This window comes from Nanorana parkeri, unplaced genomic scaffold, assembly GCF_000935625.1.
Source record: "Nanorana parkeri isolate BGI_ZX_2015 unplaced genomic scaffold, ASM93562v1 scaffold499, whole genome shotgun sequence".
Classification (NCBI taxonomy): Eukaryota; Metazoa; Chordata; class Amphibia; order Anura; family Dicroglossidae; genus Nanorana; species Nanorana parkeri.
This window is the reverse complement of record NW_017306767.1, coordinates 436,740-457,136: the sequence shown is the minus strand read 5'-3', so window position 1 is coordinate 457,136 and position 20,397 is coordinate 436,740. Positions and strand designations below refer to the sequence as shown.

At 43.6% G+C, this 20,397-nt stretch overlaps 1 protein-coding gene across 1 annotated transcript in view; it reads left to right on the top strand.

Moving 5' to 3' along the window:
- The window catches only part of TRAF3 (TNF receptor associated factor 3), a 90,809-nt gene that overhangs the window by 61,351 nt on the left and 9,061 nt on the right, over positions 1-20,397 (top strand). The window contains exons 3-8 of the mRNA XM_018561087.1: positions 1,299-1,350; positions 9,171-9,275; positions 17,088-17,255; positions 18,293-18,373; positions 18,645-18,719; positions 19,013-19,105. Of these exons, the coding sequence (XP_018416589.1) occupies positions 1,299-1,350; positions 9,171-9,275; positions 17,088-17,255; positions 18,293-18,373; positions 18,645-18,719; positions 19,013-19,105 (574 nt within the window). The remainder of the gene's footprint in view (positions 1-1,298; positions 1,351-9,170; positions 9,276-17,087; positions 17,256-18,292; positions 18,374-18,644; positions 18,720-19,012; positions 19,106-20,397) is intronic.

Below are 20,397 nucleotides of genomic sequence, written 5' to 3'. Positions count from 1 at the left end.
CAGACACATGCAGAATCACATACATACACGCAATAGGTTGAACTTGATGGACCTGTGTCTTTATTCAACCTCAAATACTATGTAACTATATATGTTTCCGGGGGCAGGCCATCCTCCGTCTACCACCAGGCATCAAAGATCCCCTGACCCGAGACAATAGGGGAATCCAGAAGGCCCAGAGAAAGATCTGGTAGCCAAGGCAAGCGATGAGGATCAGTAAACACACTAAACCACATTAGTATTAGGTCAGAGCTGGGGCTCCTCCATAGTAGAGTGAGTGAACGTTGTCACTCGAAAAGCCCGAAAGGAGAACTATAGGGTAAGTGTTTTTCCCCATAGTTCTCCTAAGAGTCACGGGAGGACATAAACTAGCGTCCTCCCGTGACCCAAAGCTCAGTATACCGCGAGCTACAGCTTGCGGTATACTGAGCCCCCCGCAGCCGGGACGGATCCCGACATTACCGTCGAGATGCACCCAGCTGCGTGATTGACAGCTGGCTCTGCCTATCTAGAGGCAGAGCCAGTTGTTCCCGCCCCGTCGGTTCCGCCAGTCAGCGCTGGAGGATCGGACAGGGGAGGGGGGAGGAATCCCTGCCGGGAGTCGTGACAGGATCGAGAAGTGAGCGAGGGCTCGAACTATGAGGGTGAGTGAAAATCACTCACCTCATAATTCTCCTTTAATGCAGCCACCATATTGAAGGACTGGTGAACTTCAGTATGTAAAATTTATGTTTTCGGGTTTAGAAACTAAATGGGGAACTTTAAATGGTGAACTGCACCATTTTGTTACCCAATTTGTATTAAATATTAAATATTATGTATTGTATTAAATGTATTAAATATTAATATGTATATTTTGTATATTGAATACTAATGTTTACGTTTTGCAGCACAGACATATGTGTTCCCTGAAGGCTTTCTAAAATAATTTTGATTCTCTTTCTTTTTTGGTTCTTTCAGATTGTCGGATTTCCAACAAATATGTATTAAATGTATATATTGTGCAGCATAAACGTATAACGAAGGGAATTTATCAAAACGGGAGTAGACAGAATCTGGAGAAGCTGTGCATGGCAACCAATCGGCTTCTCTCTTTCATTTTCAAATCTTACCTGAACAAACTGAAGAGAGAAGCTGATTGGTTGCCATGGGCAACTGCTCCAGTTTTGATAAATTCCTCCCAATGTGTCCTAATCACACTGCTAATGTTTTGAAAGCGATGTTCCTCGTATGATTTCTAAAAGCATTTTATTTCACTTTATTCTTTATAACATATATATCTTTTGTCTGGTTTCCAGCTCCTCAAGTCTGCAATGCACAGCATGTGAAGAAGTAATCATTAAAGACAAGGTAAGACGTTTTTTTTACTATATGCCAGGATTGGTGCCCGAGCCCCCCTTCCAAAATCTGCTCCTAAACCATAGAATTCTACAAACATTAGGAATTGTACTGGGCTAGTCAGCTGGATCGGTCAAGAGGTAGACGTCGGCATAGCGCAGCAAATGTGTTGGTATGTTATTAGGCCCCGCCTCCCCAGACAGAGCGCAGTGATTGGTGGATGAACGTTTCTAATAGCCGCTTGGTGTGTTTATGCATCAGAATAGAAATATTGGTGCCGAGTTATGCAACTAAAGATAAGAAAATGTCTCTTGTTGCCAGAGGGAGCCAATCTGGTTCCTTCTTAGGGCCTATGCACGCGGGCGCAGGGGTCGGAACGAGTCACGGGAAAAGGCGTATCTACATTGCATGCCTGGCGTCCTGCCCAGCTTCTGGCAACCAGTGACATCACTGGTTGCTAGGAGTTGGATAGGGCGCCGGCGAGAGCATCCCTGGTTGCCAAGAGTCGGACGGGCAGTTGTGTATGGGTTGCCGAACTTTTGCTGCGCCCCCCCTTCAAATGACACGCTTGGTACGCCACTGGTCACAGTTCGCAGTCATTCATCCACCTGTACAAATCAATGAGAGGATGCGGCTGTACATAGGGGTATGCTGGTCCGAGTGTATACATGCACCCCTGGATGCAGACAGTCTGCGTCCAGGCGCGTACATCCATACCTGTGTACCTGTGTACATGTATACCTTTGACACAGCATTTACCAGGATACAGCCACATCCTCTCATTGATTTGTATAGGCGGCTGTATGCACCACCTGTGACTCCAAGTGGCAGAAATACACGTGTGTGTGTGTGTGTATTTATGTAGATATAGATATCTATATATAGATATATGTTTATTTATTATTAACAATAATGATAATCCTTTATCACACATACTTGTAGATCGGTGAGCCAGACTTTCTGGATTAATCACCATCACCTCCTTGCAAACACATCAGACAGTCTCCCATTTAGCGCCGTACACTCAGTCCAAGTAATTGGGGTGTGGCACGGTATTACTGTCATTCCAGTTTAATTTTCCATCGGTCCAAATTCCGTACCCAGGAATTTCAGACTTGACAGTTTGGGGCCTCATCAATCCAAATTCCGTACAGTTTCGGGTGTTCCCTCCCTTTAAGTCCATACCTGTGACCGAAAGTGTCGTTCCGATGTACAGAATTTGCATTGATGAAAAATGGTACTGAAACATTTTTCATCAATGCAGCAACAGTTTCGGGCAGAGGTGTGGACTTAATGGGCGGGAACACCCGAAACTGTACGGAATTTGGATTGATGAGACCCCAAACTGTCAGACTGATATTCCTGGGTTAATGAAAAATTAAACTGAAATTGGAGTAATACCTGTGCCACTCCCCTATCACTTGGATTAGGTGTATGGCGGTATATGGGAGACTGCCTGCTGAATTTGAGGTGCCACATCCCTATCATGTATTTTTTAAATCTCTATTTATCTATAAATAATGTGTTGTTATTTTTTTTATTATTATAATCTTTTAACATTATCAGTTCTAGTGGTTCATTAAACAGCTTTTCGTATACTAACTACCCTCATTTAGACCACACATGAAGCAATAAACGATCAGTCATAGATTTCATTCCGTCACTCACAAAAGATCGATTTGATTGAATTTGTAAGAATTTTCCACTAGAACCAATTGTTCCTTTATTGACCAAAACAGTTGGATAGCCCCAATAGTGTCATTTAGTGTAATCTAGTTTGTTATAGATCCAAATGTATCGCCGACGCGTTACATTGATCGGAATTGTTGCGCGTTTGGCCGAGTGTCACTTTTCTGCAGGAAAGCTTGCAAGCTGTGTCTTTTAATTGGTGGAACACTGCATAGGTTTAGCGCCTCTGATGTGTTTTTCGACCACGTCTGACCCTGTAAAGCACAGAGCGGCATCACGGTTTCCTCGAGGTCGCCGGTTGACCTGTAAGTTCAGCCGGAGCGATGACATTTGTGATCTGCACGGCAATTAGTGCGATCGCGAGGCGCGAGTGGTTGTTTGGTTGTCACGCTGATCAACTCATACCTAATGGCATGTCCCTAATTGACTTGTCTTTTACTTGAGTTTTCTGTTGTCAAGCAAGTTTTAAATGAAGGGATCGACCTGGATGTCTTGTTAGAGAATGGACAGCCATAGTGATTCAATAAACCAATTAATTTATTAAAGGGGAAATGCCAGGCAAACCCGCAAAACTGAAAAGTGTTGAATTAAATATTTGTTTACTGTTTTATCTGCGTTTTGTAACTCTATTTCATTCAGTTTTGGGATTGGCTTCCATTTCCGGATTGGTGACACCGGTGACAAGTAGCAGATATGATAGACTGTGGCTGTCCTGTAGTTTGAACGATCTGACGCGTTATCATTTAGTTAAAAAAAACTGCAGAGGATGAGGAGCTGCAATATCATTTATGATGATGTGGTTTGGTGGTCGGCCACCATTACCACCACTACTTAGAATTTTACATGTTTCATTGGTATTCATGGATTCTTTGGGAAGTACAAAAAAATTGGCCAGTGTACAGCCATCTAAACTCTCTGTCTGACCATGTATTATGTGTCCGTCAAAGCGAACCTATACTCAAGTGTTAATTGCAAGATGAGTAATTTGAAAGTTTTGCTGGGAGGGATAAATAAAGTTCTAGAAGAATTGCCATGCTTTCCTTTCCTGGAAAAATGCTGCTTAAAACAAGAGGCTGATGTTAGTCACATGTTCTTTACTGAAGAGCAGAATTCGGCATTCTGAGCTTTGATTCCTACCTTCACCAGGGGAGGGCATATAATCAGTATGTATAATGTTACAGGAGATAGTCAGAGACTGTGTAGATAATACAGGAGATGGTGAGAGACTGTGTAGATACTATGGGAGATGGTCGGAGACTGTGGAGATGGTCCAGGAGATGACCAGAGATTGGAGATGCTCCAGGAGATGACCAGAGACTGTGGAGATGCTCCAGGAGATGACCAGAGACTGTGGAGATGCTCCAGGAGATGACCTAAGACTGTGGAGATGCTCCAGGAGATGACCCGAGACTGTGGAGATGCTTCGGGAGATGTACCCGAGACGGTGGAGATACTCCAGGAAGATGTACCGAGATGGTGGAGATGCTCCAGGAGATGACCCGAGACTGTGGAGATGCTCCAGGAGATGACCGGTGACTGTGGAGATGCTCCATGGGGATGACCCGAGACTGTGGAGATGACCCGAGACTGTGGAGATGCTCCAGGAGATGACCCGAGACGGTGGAGATGCTCCAGGAGATGACCCGAGACGGTGGAGATGCTCCAGGAGATGACCCGAGACGGTGGAGATGCTCCAGGAGATGACCCGAGACTGTGGGGTTGGATATTGGGGGACAGTTTTCATGAGGCTGCTGAAGATCACTGCTGTTAGAGCCCCTTTACATCCCAGTGCTTCTGCTTCAACTATTGCTCTAAGGGTCAAACAACATATACCAAAGGACCACCTGTGGCCTTCAGGCTTAAAGTTGGGCACTAGCATTATCTATCTGATGCATATAAATCTGATATTTTCTGTCACCATTTGTCTGTTTTTGCCTATCCCTCTGGAAGTTGCTTGTCTCAGGGTATCCATCCCAAAGCCATTTGTCTGTCTTAGATGCGAGATGTCCCACCTGCAAAATACAATTTACATGTAAAGAGTAATGATGTCATAGCTTATAATTATTTCATCACTTGTATTTTACATATCATTGATGTGTCACAAAACTTGGGGGGAGGAGGAATGTTTCATGGTGGAATGTAGAGGCAGCCATTTGTAGCGGTGGATCACCTCCTCTATGAACCTTTCTCAGTTTCCAGTTGTAATTTGTGTATCTCTGAACTGGAGTACCGCGTGTCATTTCTTCCTCTCTCTAGTAGAATTTAGTGGTGGCTGGCGCCAATGTGGGAGGCGCTGGATGGAAAATACTGCTCATTCAGTCTCAGAGAAGTATAATTACAGATCAAGTGTTAACTCTTGCATCGCTGCAACCCTGCTTCATTAATATCAAAGTCTGGCATAGAGCAGGCATTGGGGGCTACATGACAATAAATGGAGAGAGAGATTCTGGAAACGGGGATGGAAGGGGAAGTGAGAGATGATGATAAAAGTAGCTTGGCAACAAAAATAAAAAGAACAGGTAAATGCATTCCAAGTAGAAATAAAGCTAGAGTAGAGATGAGATCAAAGAGAATAGAAGGAAATTAGAGCATAAAAAAGTCAAAGCAACTTGAGATAAAAAAACAACCTTGGACAAAGGAACGAAGAAGCAGGAAGCTGTGGACTATTCGTTTTCAGTGGCATCTAGGGATCACTAAAGGGCGTTTCTGGAGAACTAAATTTTAAGGAAGTTGGTGCCTGTGGTCCAACAACTAGAAGGTGGCATGGTGCTATGGTCTGAAAAGTCAGTTTTATCTAGTGACTCATAGCAGTTAATTGGGACCAAGAGAGGTTGTTACTGGCCTCTATAGACTATGAGATGTTGTTACTGGCCTCTATAGACTATGAGATGTTGGTGCTGGTGAATGCAAAAAATCATTACTGGCTTCTTGGGACATGGAGACTTAAGTGCTAGCGTGCAGGGGACACAGAGAGGTGGATTATTAGGAACAAGGATCTGAGAGGATGCTACTATTTTTTAGGAATTAGTAAAAGCCACTGCTTGGTTTCAGGGTCATCAAGAGGCTTGTTCTTGGCTCTTGGCGTCAGAAGATACTCACGTTTGGGTCTGGAATTTGGGTGAGGCCTATGCTGGAGCCCCAAAGCTGAGAGAAACCTGTGATGGGTCTAGTAAGGAGGGGGAGGGTGCTGTTGGGTCTAGTAACAAGTCTTTCTTCTTCAGTAGGAACATGCTGAATAGGAGGAGATACCATGGTTAATTAGCATGAGCGGAATGGACTTGTGCTGGGGCTCTCCTGGAGCTCCATGACGTCTGGCAGCTGGAAAACACCAAGACTGGTAGTTTAGGAAGAGGGTCAGAGCAGTTGTGGATTAAATGGATGAGGAGAAACATATCCAAGAACTTGTAGAGGCTAGAGTTGGATGTAAAGAGCTGGGAAAATGTAAGATGAGGTCAAGAAGTTCGAAGAGGTTTTCGCTGAAGTCGAGGGTGTAAAATCGCATTGCATCACTTGGCTTTTGGCAAAGCACCGTGTGAACCATTATGAAAGACGTAATGTTCAGGCATTTCCCAGCCACTCTAAACGCCATCTTGTTAGTCTTTTATGTACAGACGTTGAACTTGATCAGTGGGAGAACACAATTCGAACAATGGGAGGATAAATAGTTGGCTTGCTTGGAAATAATTACGATGACACAGGAATGGAAGTTGGGTAAAGTACAGTTCAATACGGCGGGAATTTTAATAAGCGAGAAAGCATGTGAACATTGGAGGAGTGGCGGCAGCCTCCCAATCCAGAGGTCACATCTTCAGCATTGTTTCTCTGAAATGAGCAGGGTTGAGAAGGCTTGGAAAGTCCCAAGCATGAAACAGGATGCATGTTTACAGGATATTTCTGTCGAAATCTGATCTTAGCTCTTTGGATGGGGTTGTGCGTGTCTGAAGGCGCCTCACCTCAGAAGAGACTGGAGACAGATATTTAAAATGCAGACGCCTGGTTGCTTTTAATTCAACCAGGCGGATTTCCCTTTCATTTTCCCAGAGCAGGTTTGGAAGGTAAAGGGCAAATCTAGATGGTTTCTCTGGGCGACAAATATTTCTTCTTCAAGATTCAAATTCAGGAACTTAGTCTGCTTGAATTTACAAACACAAAAGGGTTAAAACCTGCGTTGCATTCATCCTACAAACAGGGACATGAGGAATTTGTGTTTGAGCACAACTCCAGACGAATATTTTTTTTTACATTTTTTAATAGAGAAGAGGAAGGGTTAAAACCTCTCTTGGGCTTTTACGACCATCTGTGTCCATCTCTATTGGGGGGGATTTCCTCTGGATTCCTGTCAGGACAGGAAGTGATGGGAAATCTCTCCAAGGGGGGCAGAGACAATAGCACATTAGGAGTGTGGAAGGGTTACAACTTGGCAATGGTTTTTATTGGCCATGCTTCCTTGACCTCTTAGACCTGACAGAAAGTCAGCAATCTAAAAATAGAAAAAGCGCACCAATAAAGAAATCTGTTCACCGCACACAAGCTTATAGTGCTTGGTCATTCTCCAAGCAAACAGGTGCCAAAAGCCAGACGGGGGGCTCATCCTATGCCCCGAACGCCCACTGAATCCAGGAAGAAAAAGCAGCGGCATTCTGTTAAAATTCAAATTGGTCTCTATGATTAAGCCCAGTTCCTTGGGTAAAAAATGCATCAGGGGAGGGTGTCCCGGATGGGAACTCCCTGTGTGTCTGCAACAACAAAGCTACATTGGCTTTGAATTTTATCAGTTTTTTCCTTCCTAAAAATATAAAATCTTTGGCTAGTGTTGGGCATTGAGTATTGGATGCATTGGTTATTAGCTTGGCATGCAAAGCAAGTCAGCAAACACTTGTTTCAATACAAATTCCAGTAAGGACAATATGATTCAACTGTATAAAATAAAATAGCAAATAGAATAGAAAGCAAAGGGCAAATCCATTCCTTATACGGGAAGCTGGTGAAACATCATATCTAAAAAGGAATGTTCCTCCTTGTGGGAAGCCTAATGTTCTAAGGGGAATTTTTGTGGACAGGAGGGTGTCAAATATAATTCGGGACACCCCTTCAACCCTGGAACCACGATGACAGGTTGAAGTTGAGTTCTGGGAACATATAAAATAGGACTACACACCAATGAATTATTTTATTTTAATCAGTACATGTATATTTTAAATGCAACCAGTGCCTGCATCTATGTTTGACCTCTTATTACCTGCGGTCATGTGTACAGTAGAACCAAGGGACAATCGGGTTTGTTTCAGGCACATGAGCAGAGGGATGAGCTCATCGGTCTCCTGTGACTCTTACACTGTCCAGTCACAGGAGGTGACCGAGCTGTATTGTGTGAACTGTCAGTAGTCAGGTAGTCTGGGTAAATCTCAGGATTGGATTGTCAAGAGAAAAAAATAATTTGGCATGTTAAACAGCTCCCTTTGGCTCTGTTCACACCTAGGCATATCGAATATGCGCGTTTGTCGCGCGTTTCGTGATGCGCGTTTTTACCGCGATTCGCGCGTTTCCGTGGGCTACTTGGCTGTATCCTAATGGAAACACACAACAAAAACGCAGCAAAGAAGCTCATGTACCTTTTCAGGCGTAGGCCGTTTTGTAGCGTGTTCAGACGGGCTGAAATACGGCAAGGTGTGAACCATACCCATAGAAAACAATGGGATTTTCATGTTTGAGCGTTTTGTAGAGCGTTCGTAGAGCGTTGAACGCGCTACAAAACGTACAGGTGTGAACCAGGCCTTAATGTGCAATTCAGTTGTGCGTTTGTTTGCCTAGATTTTAGTTTTAAGACCCTGCGACCCTACCTTGTGCACCAGAGGAGGAGAGTGCCTTGACCCCTCTTTAATAACCGGGGGTAAAAAAAATACTTCCAGCGCGTTCCTTTCGCAAAGTACTCCTAAACAACTCTCAATGCCAGGACACGCTTCCTAAATTAATCCTCGATTTCCCTTAAGTGAATTAGTTCTGGGTGGGCAGAGACCGAGCGAGACTTGAGCGGGCCTCCCTCCCCTCGTGATAAGCACATCGCAGCCTCGGGGATAAGGATTTATGTTCCCGGATTATAAAATGTAAATCGGTTTGCAATAAACGGATCTCTTGCATTGCAGGTGTTTAAGGATAACTGTTGTCGGCGGGAAGTGTTGGCCCTTCAGATGTACTGCAGGAATGATAATCGAGGCTGCAAGGAGCAGATCACACTAGGAAATCTACTGGTAAGATACAAATCTTCTTTTTTTTTTTTTTTCTCGGTCACGGTTGCTAAATGTACAGAGCTGCTGGATGTGGCTCGTAGAAGAGGATGCATTGGCTTCCCGGCCGGCATCACCGTGCTCCCTCTAGTGTCTGACTCTTGTCAGTAGGGTGAGCAGAATACGGTCACAGTATCAACAATTGCCACATGATAGGGGACACGTTATTTAAAGGCCAAATTCACTTCAAAATGATGTTTCGTTTCTGGGCCAAATCGCCCACCCATTTCTCATATCTCCGAGACCATAGTCACCAGCTTTACCACAGTGGATTGTGTTTTGACCTGGCATAGCAGTTGGGCGGGAGGTGGAGTTCTGTTGGAGATATACAAAATAATGTCATTCCATTTGCCAATGACGGTGCAAACTTGATCTATGATTTCTGGGTGTAGTTGGCCCTTAACCCCTTCATGACTGAGCTAGTTTTCAGTTTCTCTTCATAAATGACTGACACACTTTTTACATGTTTGCTGTGTGATTCTTCCACAGCAGTAATATGCTTTCTTACTAAATGTACCCACACATATTATATATTGTTTTTTAGAGGACAGATAGGGCTATATAATTATATCACATATGTGTACCTAACCCCTCACTTAGTTTGAATAAAATAAAAAAATGAGGAAAAAAACTAGAAGAAAACTAGAAGAAAACACTTTTTTCACAAGTTTTGATTATTATTTTTTTTTAGATTTTTTTTATATTAATTATAGAATAAAAAATATATTTACATATCATTTTTATTTTCCTAATTTTGTTTTACACTTTAATTTTTTTTACACTTTGGAAAAAAAAAAAAAACACTTTTTTTTTTCTTGTCAGTTTATATCAAGCAGTCACTATGACTGCTTAATAAATTAACTTTTTTTTTATTAGGCTGCTCCAAACTTAGGAACAGCTAATAATAACCTTAGAGACTGATCCTGACTTTAGTCAGATTCAGATCTCACTAAAAGCTCTTTAGATCGTGCCTAGACGATCAGAACTGATACATTTCACTCAAAAGATAGCTGTCAAAACAAATAGCAGAGAGGTGAGGCATGTAACGGCTTCATTCTTTCATTACTGAAAGGAAGAAGCTTTTACAAAAAGCTTAATTATTTCATTAATGAATGCCTCCAATACTGAGACATTCTTTAATGACTGGTAACTGCTGAGAATCAGCTGTTATCAGCATTACAAAGCCTGATATAACTCGTCACGTACAGTGTACGTGGCCAGTCATATAGGCACAAAGTTCCGGGACGTACACTGTACGTCTCCCGTCACGAAGGGGTTTAAAAGGAAACCTCTTAAGAACAGAAATATGGAAATTGCAGAAGAAAAGTGTCCTCATAAACAGAAAATTCAGTCAAATAGAAATGGCGGGAACTGGTTTCTGGAATGATGAAGGATAGACATTGTGTCGATGTCGACTAGGCACTCTTCACAGATTAAAGTGCACTTGTAGTTCCAGAGGGATGTTAAAGTACCTACGTGTTTTCAGTTTCCTTCCGGAGAGTGATGGAAGTCTAAGAATTCAGGCCACCCTGTAGAACCCACACCACCCTTTAGGTTGTAAAGGGTGACACGGGTTCTATGTCATCCTTTAGAACTCGCGCCACTGTTTGGTAAGGCTGTTTGACGTATGTGATGATTCAATAAAAAGTGCTTTACTTCTTGCACATATCATCGAGTGCTGTTAACTTCTATTATGGACTGTATCTGACACGGCGCCATCCGTGTTGTCACTTCAAGCACCAACCTTTCATCCAAGGTCTGTACGCTCTATGGAGTGCAGGTGATTTCATATTATCGATAGCCTGTAGAACTCGCACCACCCTTTAGGTTCTAAAGGGTGACATGGGTTCTATGTCATCCTTTTAGAACTCGCGCCACTGTCTGGAACCCATGACACCCCTTTAGAATCCACGCCACTCTTTAGAATCCACGCCACCCTTTAGAATCCACGCCACACTTTAGAATCCACGCCACCCTTTAGAATCCACGCCACCCTTTAGAATCCACACCACCCTGTAGAACCCATGGCCCCCTTTAGAATCCATGTCACCCTCAAAACCCACATTGCTCTCATGCAACATCTAGGTTTGTTCTTTGTCCTGCTACTTCCCAAGCCCTGGTACTGGTCCGCAATCCCATTTACTGTCAAGTAGCAAGGTTTGGGCCAAAGCTCCAACATCCTAGATGAGGGTGGAGTATTATAGAGTGCCTGGGTTTTGGGGTTCCTATGGCTGGAAGAAACTATAAATGCAGGCTGGCGTCATTTAGATATCACCCCTTTAGAATTCTTACTGTTCCTATAGGTTTGCTTCAAACATTGGCTGCACTACACACTATTTCTATTACTGTCTACAAAAGCCACATAGCTCCGTATTTGAAGAAAATGGACAGAAAGGGGGGACACAACAACAGATTTTGTGCAAAGGGACGAGGCCGCTATAAGCACTAGAATTATGGCATCCTGGTTCCTATAAATGCCAGACCCATGTGCACAAAATGTATTGTTGTGTGTCCACTTCTCCTCTCATCATGTAATAGTGTACCAGAAGAAAAATATGACCTTTTCAATGAAAATCACAGGAATCGGACAAAATTTGAGCAGTGTATAGCCAGCTTTAGTTTACTTCAATGACTGGTCTTATTTTTCAGCTTTGGTGGTCTTGTAGAGTTGCAAGCTTGGTCACTGCAAAGCTTAGATAGGAGTACATGACGGCAAGACAACGAATCATAGAGACACCCTAAACCTTGCCAAAACTTAACCGGCCTCTGCGGAATCAGATCCAGTACTAGGAATTGCGGCTTCTAGTTTTACAATTGTGACCGAATCAGATCCCTCCGCCGACCCTTAATGAGACACCACAAATTGCATTAACCTAATTTTGTTTTTGCTGTAGTATAGTTTTCAGTAGAAACGGCGGCTTCACATACAGGGGACTGAGGACAATGCAGCTTGATGCATGACTTATCTGTTAATGTCTGTAAGTGACACCTTATCTATCGGTGCTCATGTTCTAAGGAAGGCAGAATGTCTAGTGACTGATAGCCACCAATCAGATTTCACTAATATCCGTTAAAGCCATTTGCTGGGTACCTCAACATATATGGCTGTCCCAGTGCCAAAGTAAGTGCACTTTACCATCACAGGAATGGTCAGAGCACCCCTTCTACCATCATTAAGATAGTCGGTTTGGCTCAATGACCTGGCTGCCTGACAAAGACCCACCGCTCTGGATGGGTATCTGGGCCAGGTGAATTGCCTGTGTGCTGGCTGCACAGTCCAGTTGCTTGCTCATCAAGGGTATGAAGCCCCACCACCACGTCCACCATGATCACCATCATCACCAGCACTGACCATCAGGGACATGACCTGTGTCGTCATAATGCAAAAGAAGGGCAGCTACCCTAAGTTGACTGGTTCTGGTGGACTGCCAGATCCGGGATCTTTTCTAGTCCCAGGTGAGCTGCTGTTAGCTTGAGGCCGCCACAGTTTTTTAAGGTGAGAAATATATTGTATGATATATTGGTGATCAAGGTTTTATTTTGGGTTTTTTTCGGGGGGTTTTTTCAATGAGGACCTCCTGTTAACTTCTTAAGGTCAGAAAAATTGTATTGGTGGTCCAGGGTGTTTTTTTTTGTTTTGTTTAAAGAGGATCTTTTTGCCAACTTTGACATGCCAAAACTTTACATCAACAGTATAATTTTTCTACAAAGCGCCACCTTTTGTCATTACAAAACCGTCAAGTGCCTTTACCTAGCCTTAGATGATGTCATCAGTCAGCTGCAGGAGGAAGTATTTCCTCAGTCTCCTCTCCCCCAGTGATTAGTCTGATGCATGCAGGAGGAAGCATTTCTTCAGTCTCCTGTCCTCCTCCAGTGAACATTCTGATGCAGGCAGGAGGAATAATTTCTTCAGTCTCCTGTCCTCCAGTGATCAGTCTGATGCAGGCAGGAGAAAGCATTTCTTCAGTCTCCTGTCCTCCAGTGATCAGTCTGATGCAGGCAGGAGAAAGCATTTCTTCAGTGTCCTGTCCTCCAGTGACCAGTCTGATGCAGGCAGGAGGAAGCATTTCTTCAGTCTCCTCCCCCCACCCCCCTGATGATTCTGCAACATTGTAACTTTGTATTATTTCACCAGGGGTCTGTGTCAGACATTTGTGCACACAGGCAAGAACAGAAGGCACCAGGGTTTACATGACTATGTAAGCATTCATTACATTTGCATCATATAATTGTATTCAGAGAATCTTTCTCACATTAGCAGGTGGTAGGTGCTCCTGGAAGATACTCCTCGAAGCAATGGCGGCTTTCTACCTTATATTTACAGTAAATTGTTGTTTAAAAACAGAACTGATGATTTTGGGAAGAACTGCAGCTCTTCCTAATTTGTGGTTTGATTTCCCAGAGATAGCTTGGTTTCGGTTTTGCTATGTGAAGTCACAGTCATCAATGAGGGTCCCCAAAAAGTGAAAGTGCAACTCCAGGCAGATGTAGAAAAAAACAAAACCTCAGATGAGTGCAATTGTGTAATTATCTAAAGAATCTGAAATGTATTTCTTTGATGCAAATAGTGCAATCAATTGAATTTGATTTCAGCCTTTTGTAGTCCCCTGTGCAGCATAATTTAGTCTGAGAGAGGGAGGGACAGCACTGAGAGCCAATCAGGTGTCCCACACATGTGGAGAGAGCAATGACCTCATCAGTCTGTTGCTGCTTCTTCACTGTCCAATCACACTTTAAACACTATGGGGCTCATTTATAAATGACAATAAGTGCTATCCTTGTCGCACTCCTTACCGATATGTCCCTTGTAGTGGGGGGTGCTCGCAGTGACCGCGGATGGCGCCGCGAATGTCAGCAATTTGTAGAAATGTCACCAGCACACCAATCCTTTTAAGATAGCAAAAGTTTCATTTATTGAAGTTTTTTGTCATATGACCAAACAAGCGCTTTCAGGACCGCACAGGGTCCCTTCATCAGGCTTTAGCATTGACGTATGGGCAATGCTAAAGCCTAATGAAAGGACCCTGTGCGGTCCCGAAAGCGCTTGTTTGGTCATATGACAAAAAACTTCATTTATAAATGATTCTCAGTGGCCCTGTGAATTCTGTGAATGTTTGTTCTGTGCGAAGTGATGCAGAAAACGAATGTTCTTGTTATATTTTCTTTGTAAATCGGATGTATTTTCAAACGTCTTCCAATACCACATTGGGAACACTAGATAGAGCTGAGGTGTATAGGAAATAAATATTTCTTTCCTATGCTCCTCTGCTCCTTCTAGTGGCCATAATGCTGTATTACAAGATGATATTTGAAACTACATTCGACTTATAAAGAGATTATAACAAGAATGTTCATTTTGTTCATCCATTCGGACAGAACGAACAGTCACAGAGATTTGCAGTGCCAGTGGCTCTGCAAATGGGGTTACTTGCATACATTTGTAAATCTATGTGGAAACCACACTGCCTCATCATGGTCCCTCTGTATAGTGTGGTTCCTGACTCTCTAATCTAACAAAGCTCCCATCATGGGACTTGCACAGACATAAATAGTATGCCTGGAGGTTAAAAAAAAAATCCTCCTTAAAGGTGCAGAGACATACCAGAAGCCCAGCACAGCACAAGTGTTTATTTTGCTGTCTCTGCCTCTCTGTCCCAGCGACAGTCACACCCGAATTTCTTGTATGGGTGTCACAGGGACAGGAAGTCAAAATCTCCCCAACAGCTGTGCAGACCTAGGACCTCGTCACTAGCATCCGTGAGATACAGAAGAAAGTGGTTGGTTTGCTTCTTGTGCAACAGCAAAAAGCTGAAATTTTAGGGGGACTCACCCTTAAAGGCAGCAGAGGATCGTTGCCCGCAACTTATAGGGTATGCAGAGGTTTTCTGCTCTGGAATCCTTTATCGGGGACCATGAGAAATGCCAGCGGTGTTTGTATCTCTAGGGAAATCATCAAAAGGAATTGATTGCGTGAAAATATTTCACGGTTCAGTAGAAGTAATGTTTGGCATCTGAGGGATAAAAATAAAGTATCTCACCGATTCATCTTTGCAGTAACGGGGGCCTGTAAACTTTAGAGGGGCAGCCAGAGGCATTGTTGTAGACACCGACATGCTGCGAATGTTCTCCAGCTTTGGCTGCTGCGAAGCCTGATCCGGTTAAAGGGTCAACTAGCGTTTTTTAACTTTGTTTTTTTTTTTAAATGGTAATACAAATCATTCTTTCTTCCCAGACATAGAGCAGACTTCATAAACCTTTTTAAATCGGAGGAGCCCTTGAAAATACCTTGCAAGGCTCAGGGACCCCCTGCTAATGATTAATGTATCTACAGCTCATTGTACATTAGTGTGAAGAGTAAGTTGCAATAGTATAAGGAATGTGGCATTTTGGACACCCGGTGCTGCTTTATAGATCAATTTTATTTTCAGTAATAGTAAAATTAATCTATTTTTGACAAGAATATAAATGCAGACACTAAAAAAATGCAGAGTTCCCTCACATTGGTGGTCAATTGAGAAAGCCTGCTGTCTATGATGGTCCATTGAAATGTGATCCTTACATTAGTGGTCAGTGTAGTGCAGGCATGGAAAAAGTAATATGGAATTCGATAGCCAGTCTGTCCGATCTAGGAGCCAGCAGGATTTCTTTTTTAGAAACCCGCTCCATTGACCACAACTAGAGAAGACCTGACAATATAGGTGCCAGTTGTAATTTTCAAGGAGCATTGGCTATCTGGCTCCTGAGATTTGTTTAGCCCTGGTGTAGTGCCACCTTACATTGGTTGACCACCAATGTAAGGTGGCACTACACCAGGGCTGAACAATAGTAGGGAGATGATGCCTACCATTGGCGGTCAGTGGAGAAGGGTCCTCTAAGATTGTTGATCAGTGGGAGAAGGATCTGCCTATATTGGTAGTCATTGGGAAGGTCAGTCAGAAAAGGGCACTATTGGTGGTCAGTGTGAAGAATCTTCATTACATTGGCGGTGAGTTTGATGCTCCTTTACTATTGGTGGTCAATGGAGAAGGGCCCTCTTATATTGGTGAATCAGTGGGAGAAGGATCCGCCATTATTGGTGGTCATTGGGAGAGTCAGAGAAGGGTGGCATGACGCTGGCGGTCAATGGAAAGCATGCTCATTACATTTGTGGTCAGTATGGTGCTCCCTACCATTGATGATCAGTGCAGTGTAGTCCCTCTTAGATTGGTGATTAGTGGGGGAAGGATCCCCCTATATCGGTGGTCATTGGGAGAGTCAGTTAGGGAAGGGCGATATTAGACTGGTGGTCATTGGGCAGAATGCTCATTACATTGGCAGTCCGTTGGGAGAATGCCCTCCTTAGCAGTTACTTATCTGAGAGTCGGAATTGTTCATTGCTCATGGAACCCCTAGCAACCTTTGGAGGATCCCGAGTGTTTCATGGAACCCTGCTTGAGAGAGGCTGATTTCGAGGCATGACTTGGAGACCTATTCTCTTCATTGGTGACCTATGTCCCCTGATCTATGCAGATTCCTTAAATCCATGACAAATCCCTTGCAGCCAAAATTTCCAGCCGTGGGATGCCTGTGGCCAACTTGGTGTGATGTCTTCTTACTAAGGAATTTTTTTTCTGCATAAGCATAGTGTTATTTATAGTTGCGTTTAATTTCACAGTCCATGGGATAGTTTCAGTGGTTGACAATGGTCAGTTTGCTTCTGCTGTGGTACACGCCTTCCTGCGCTGAACGCTGTGACCTGGAGAACTATAATGGAACAAACTCTCTCTCTTTTTCCAGATCCACTTAAAAAGCGACTGCCAGTTTGAAGAACTTCCGTGCCCGCGTGCGGAGTGCAAGGAGAAGGTTTTTCGCAAGGACCTGAGCGAGCACATAGAGAAGATATGCAAGTACCGCGAGACGCCATGTCAGTACTGCAAAAACCAGGTCCCGCTAGCAGAAATGCAGGTACTTCATTCAAATCGCTTGTTCGCCACCTTGACAAACTGATGCCATCGACACAAGCCCAAAGCCCATTGGCAGTTTCACACAGCATATCTAATAATATTTTATTTTTTTAAATCATCCTTCCCTTTCTAGTTGTTCCTTTTGTAGCAGGTTTATACATAGGACTCTATAGGCAGCTTGTATGGTTCATTGTAGCTTGCAATGGGCAATCAGGGGACAGACAGATCAGTGACGGTCAGCAGCTACGGAGGAAGAACCTGGGCCCGGCGTCTGCAGCGGAGGAAGAGGCCAGGCCCAGCTGCAGTGGAGGAGGAGGAGACAAGGGGGCCTAGGGGTGTAGAAGGCTGACAGCAGATTGGGGCTGACAGGTAGTCCTAGGCAAGGCAGCAACGCCGCCCTCAGCGAATCTGCCGCTCCAGGCAAACGCCTTGTTTGCCTCGCGACAGATACGCCCCTGTCTATGGAGGCCTCTACAGGGTCACTCTCAGGTGAGCTGTTTGGGATCTCAGGTGGGCTCTGCAAGAGACGTAACTAGAAATCACAGGGCTCCATACAAAATTTTACTATGGGGCCCTGTGATTTCTAGTTACGGCCCTGCTGCCAGCACAGTACAGACAGGGTCAATTATGGTAACCCAAACTCCCCAGCCCGCTCATGAACATTACACAGAAGGGGAAAACTAGGTAAGATGTAGCAAGTGAAAGACAAGCAAATTTTATTTAGTCTTTACAGTTCTGCTACAGGAACATGCAGCAAGTATGAAGTAGGGGTTATACCAATTTGACTGCAAAAGTGGAAATACACTACGGCAGGCATTTTATGAATGGGCTGTACAATTCTGGCCTCGTTGTGTGTAGCCCTGCACCTACACAAATTAGCTTATAATGTTGTCCTGTAAAAATCTTGATGGGAGGTTCACTACTACAGTTTGCATTGATTCTAAGAAGTGTGCATTCCCAGGATGTGCTTTTATTTTTGTTGGCAGACCAGCGATTTACCCGCTGCTTGTAAACTATGTGCCTCTCTATCTGTTCTAGACACACGAAGAGATGGATTGCCCGTCTGTCGTCGTTTCCTGCCCTCATAAATGTAGCGTAAAAAGCTTATTGAGAAGCGAGGTAGGTCCTTTCAGTGAAGAATATGCATTGGCGCTCTTGTAGAAAAGCTGTGCTGCTGTCCATAGCAGCCAATGAGATTTCAGCTTTCCTTACAGTTTGTGCAGTGCATGTTGGAAAGCCTTTGCCCAAAAATGTCTGCTTTGGTGCACATTGAAGTTTGACTTTATGAACTCTGTGTCCTCCTTTTTTTTTTTTCTTTTTATAGCGTCATCTTTTCTGAATTATGTTCTGGTTCTATGATTTGTATTTAGAATTGTCTCTTTTGTTGCAGATGAATGCTCACTTATTGGAATGTGTGAACGCCCCCAGTACGTGCAGTTTTAAACGTTACGGCTGCAACTTTAAGGTCAGTATATTTTACACAAAACTGGGCCCGAGCGTTCCTTAAAAATCATTTTCTAGAACGAAGACTTGCCTGCAGTTTAGCTTTTACTTTTTCTTACAATTGTTAATCGCAGATTTCAATTAATACAGTGTGTGTGTGTGTGTATGTATGTATATATGTATGTATATATATATATATATCTATATACGCACACTATATACACACACACACACTATATACACACACACACACTATATACACACACGTATATAAAGAAAATATGTCTGCTTATTTCTTTGTTTTTATGTTCCTAGGGAACAAACCAGCAGATCAAAACACATGAAGCCAGTTCAGCTGTTCAGCATGTCAACCTAATGAAAGAGTGGAGCAGTTTTCTGGAGAGTAAGGTAAGCAGATACTTCTAATGATACTTATCATGGATTGGCAGTATTCTCAGTGATGTCACTGGTCTCTAGTGAATGGATAGGCCGCATTCTCAGTGATGTCACCGGTCTCTAGTGAATGGATAGGCTGCATTCTCAGTGATGTCACCGGTCTCTAGTGAATGGATAGGCTGCATTCTCAGTGATGTCACCGGTCTCTAGTGAATGGATAGGCTGCATTCTCAGTGATGTCGCCAATCTCGAATTGATGGGGTGCATTCACAGAATTGTCACTGGTGTCTTCACGTTGTAATGGGTCATTATTCACAATATACACAATCATTCTCTCTCTCTCTCTCTCTCTCTCTCTCTCTCTCTCTCTCTCCCCCTCTCCCCCTTTTATATATCTCAGGCCACAGTGTGTGGGATTTGGCCCGCTTCCTCCGTTATAAAGTATCTGATACAGTTAAAGTGACTCCTTTGATAGTCTTGATAAATAGCTGCCATTCGTCATGTGTGCGAGTTCCCATGGCTGCCCTTTATTCTTGCAACTCTTTGCTTCCTTTTACCCGTTAATGATGAATCACTGGAAATCCCAGGATTTGCCAAGCAAGCCACAGCCCGGCCCTGTGGCGACTATCAATAAGGAACTGGGGGCTTGTTATTCTTATTCTTCCTCCGGCTGGCGAGTCTTCTTGCCTGATTGTTTTATTTCTTTGTGATTGTGATATTTATCTTGATCTCATAGATGTTTGGGCATAGGAGTTGTGGTTAGACATCCACCCCTCGCTGACCAGGAAGTGTACACAGTGCTGGGGCTTTCCATTGAGAGCTGCGAATATTGCCCTGCGACATCCTTCATGTGATTTACGCAGCCACAAAGCCCAACAATAGACTTTAATGACCAAATTAGCATTCTATAACTTGTTAAAGGAAACCTCTGCTGTTATGCGGTTGAATGTCTTTAAAATACCTTTCTATTTCAGTTTTCAATAACTGTAAAAAAAAAATCAGATTTCACTGGCTTGCAATCATAAGCCTCCTAGAATTTTCTTTCCCCCTGTTCTTGCGATTAACTCACTTTTCTGGAAGTCTGCACAGTGCTGCAGGTCAAATACCAGAAATCCACTGCAGTATTGTGCAATGCAGTTTTGTCTTTGGAGAAATGGTGCAGAGGAATGCCAGGGCGGTGGCATGTTTCCTACTACAGCACTGTGGCTGAGCATATAATTGTAGCAGGCAGGAGTGGTGGATTATAATGGGGGCAAAATGGTTGGCTGTTCAGGGCCCGGAATCCGGGGGGAATCCATGGAATG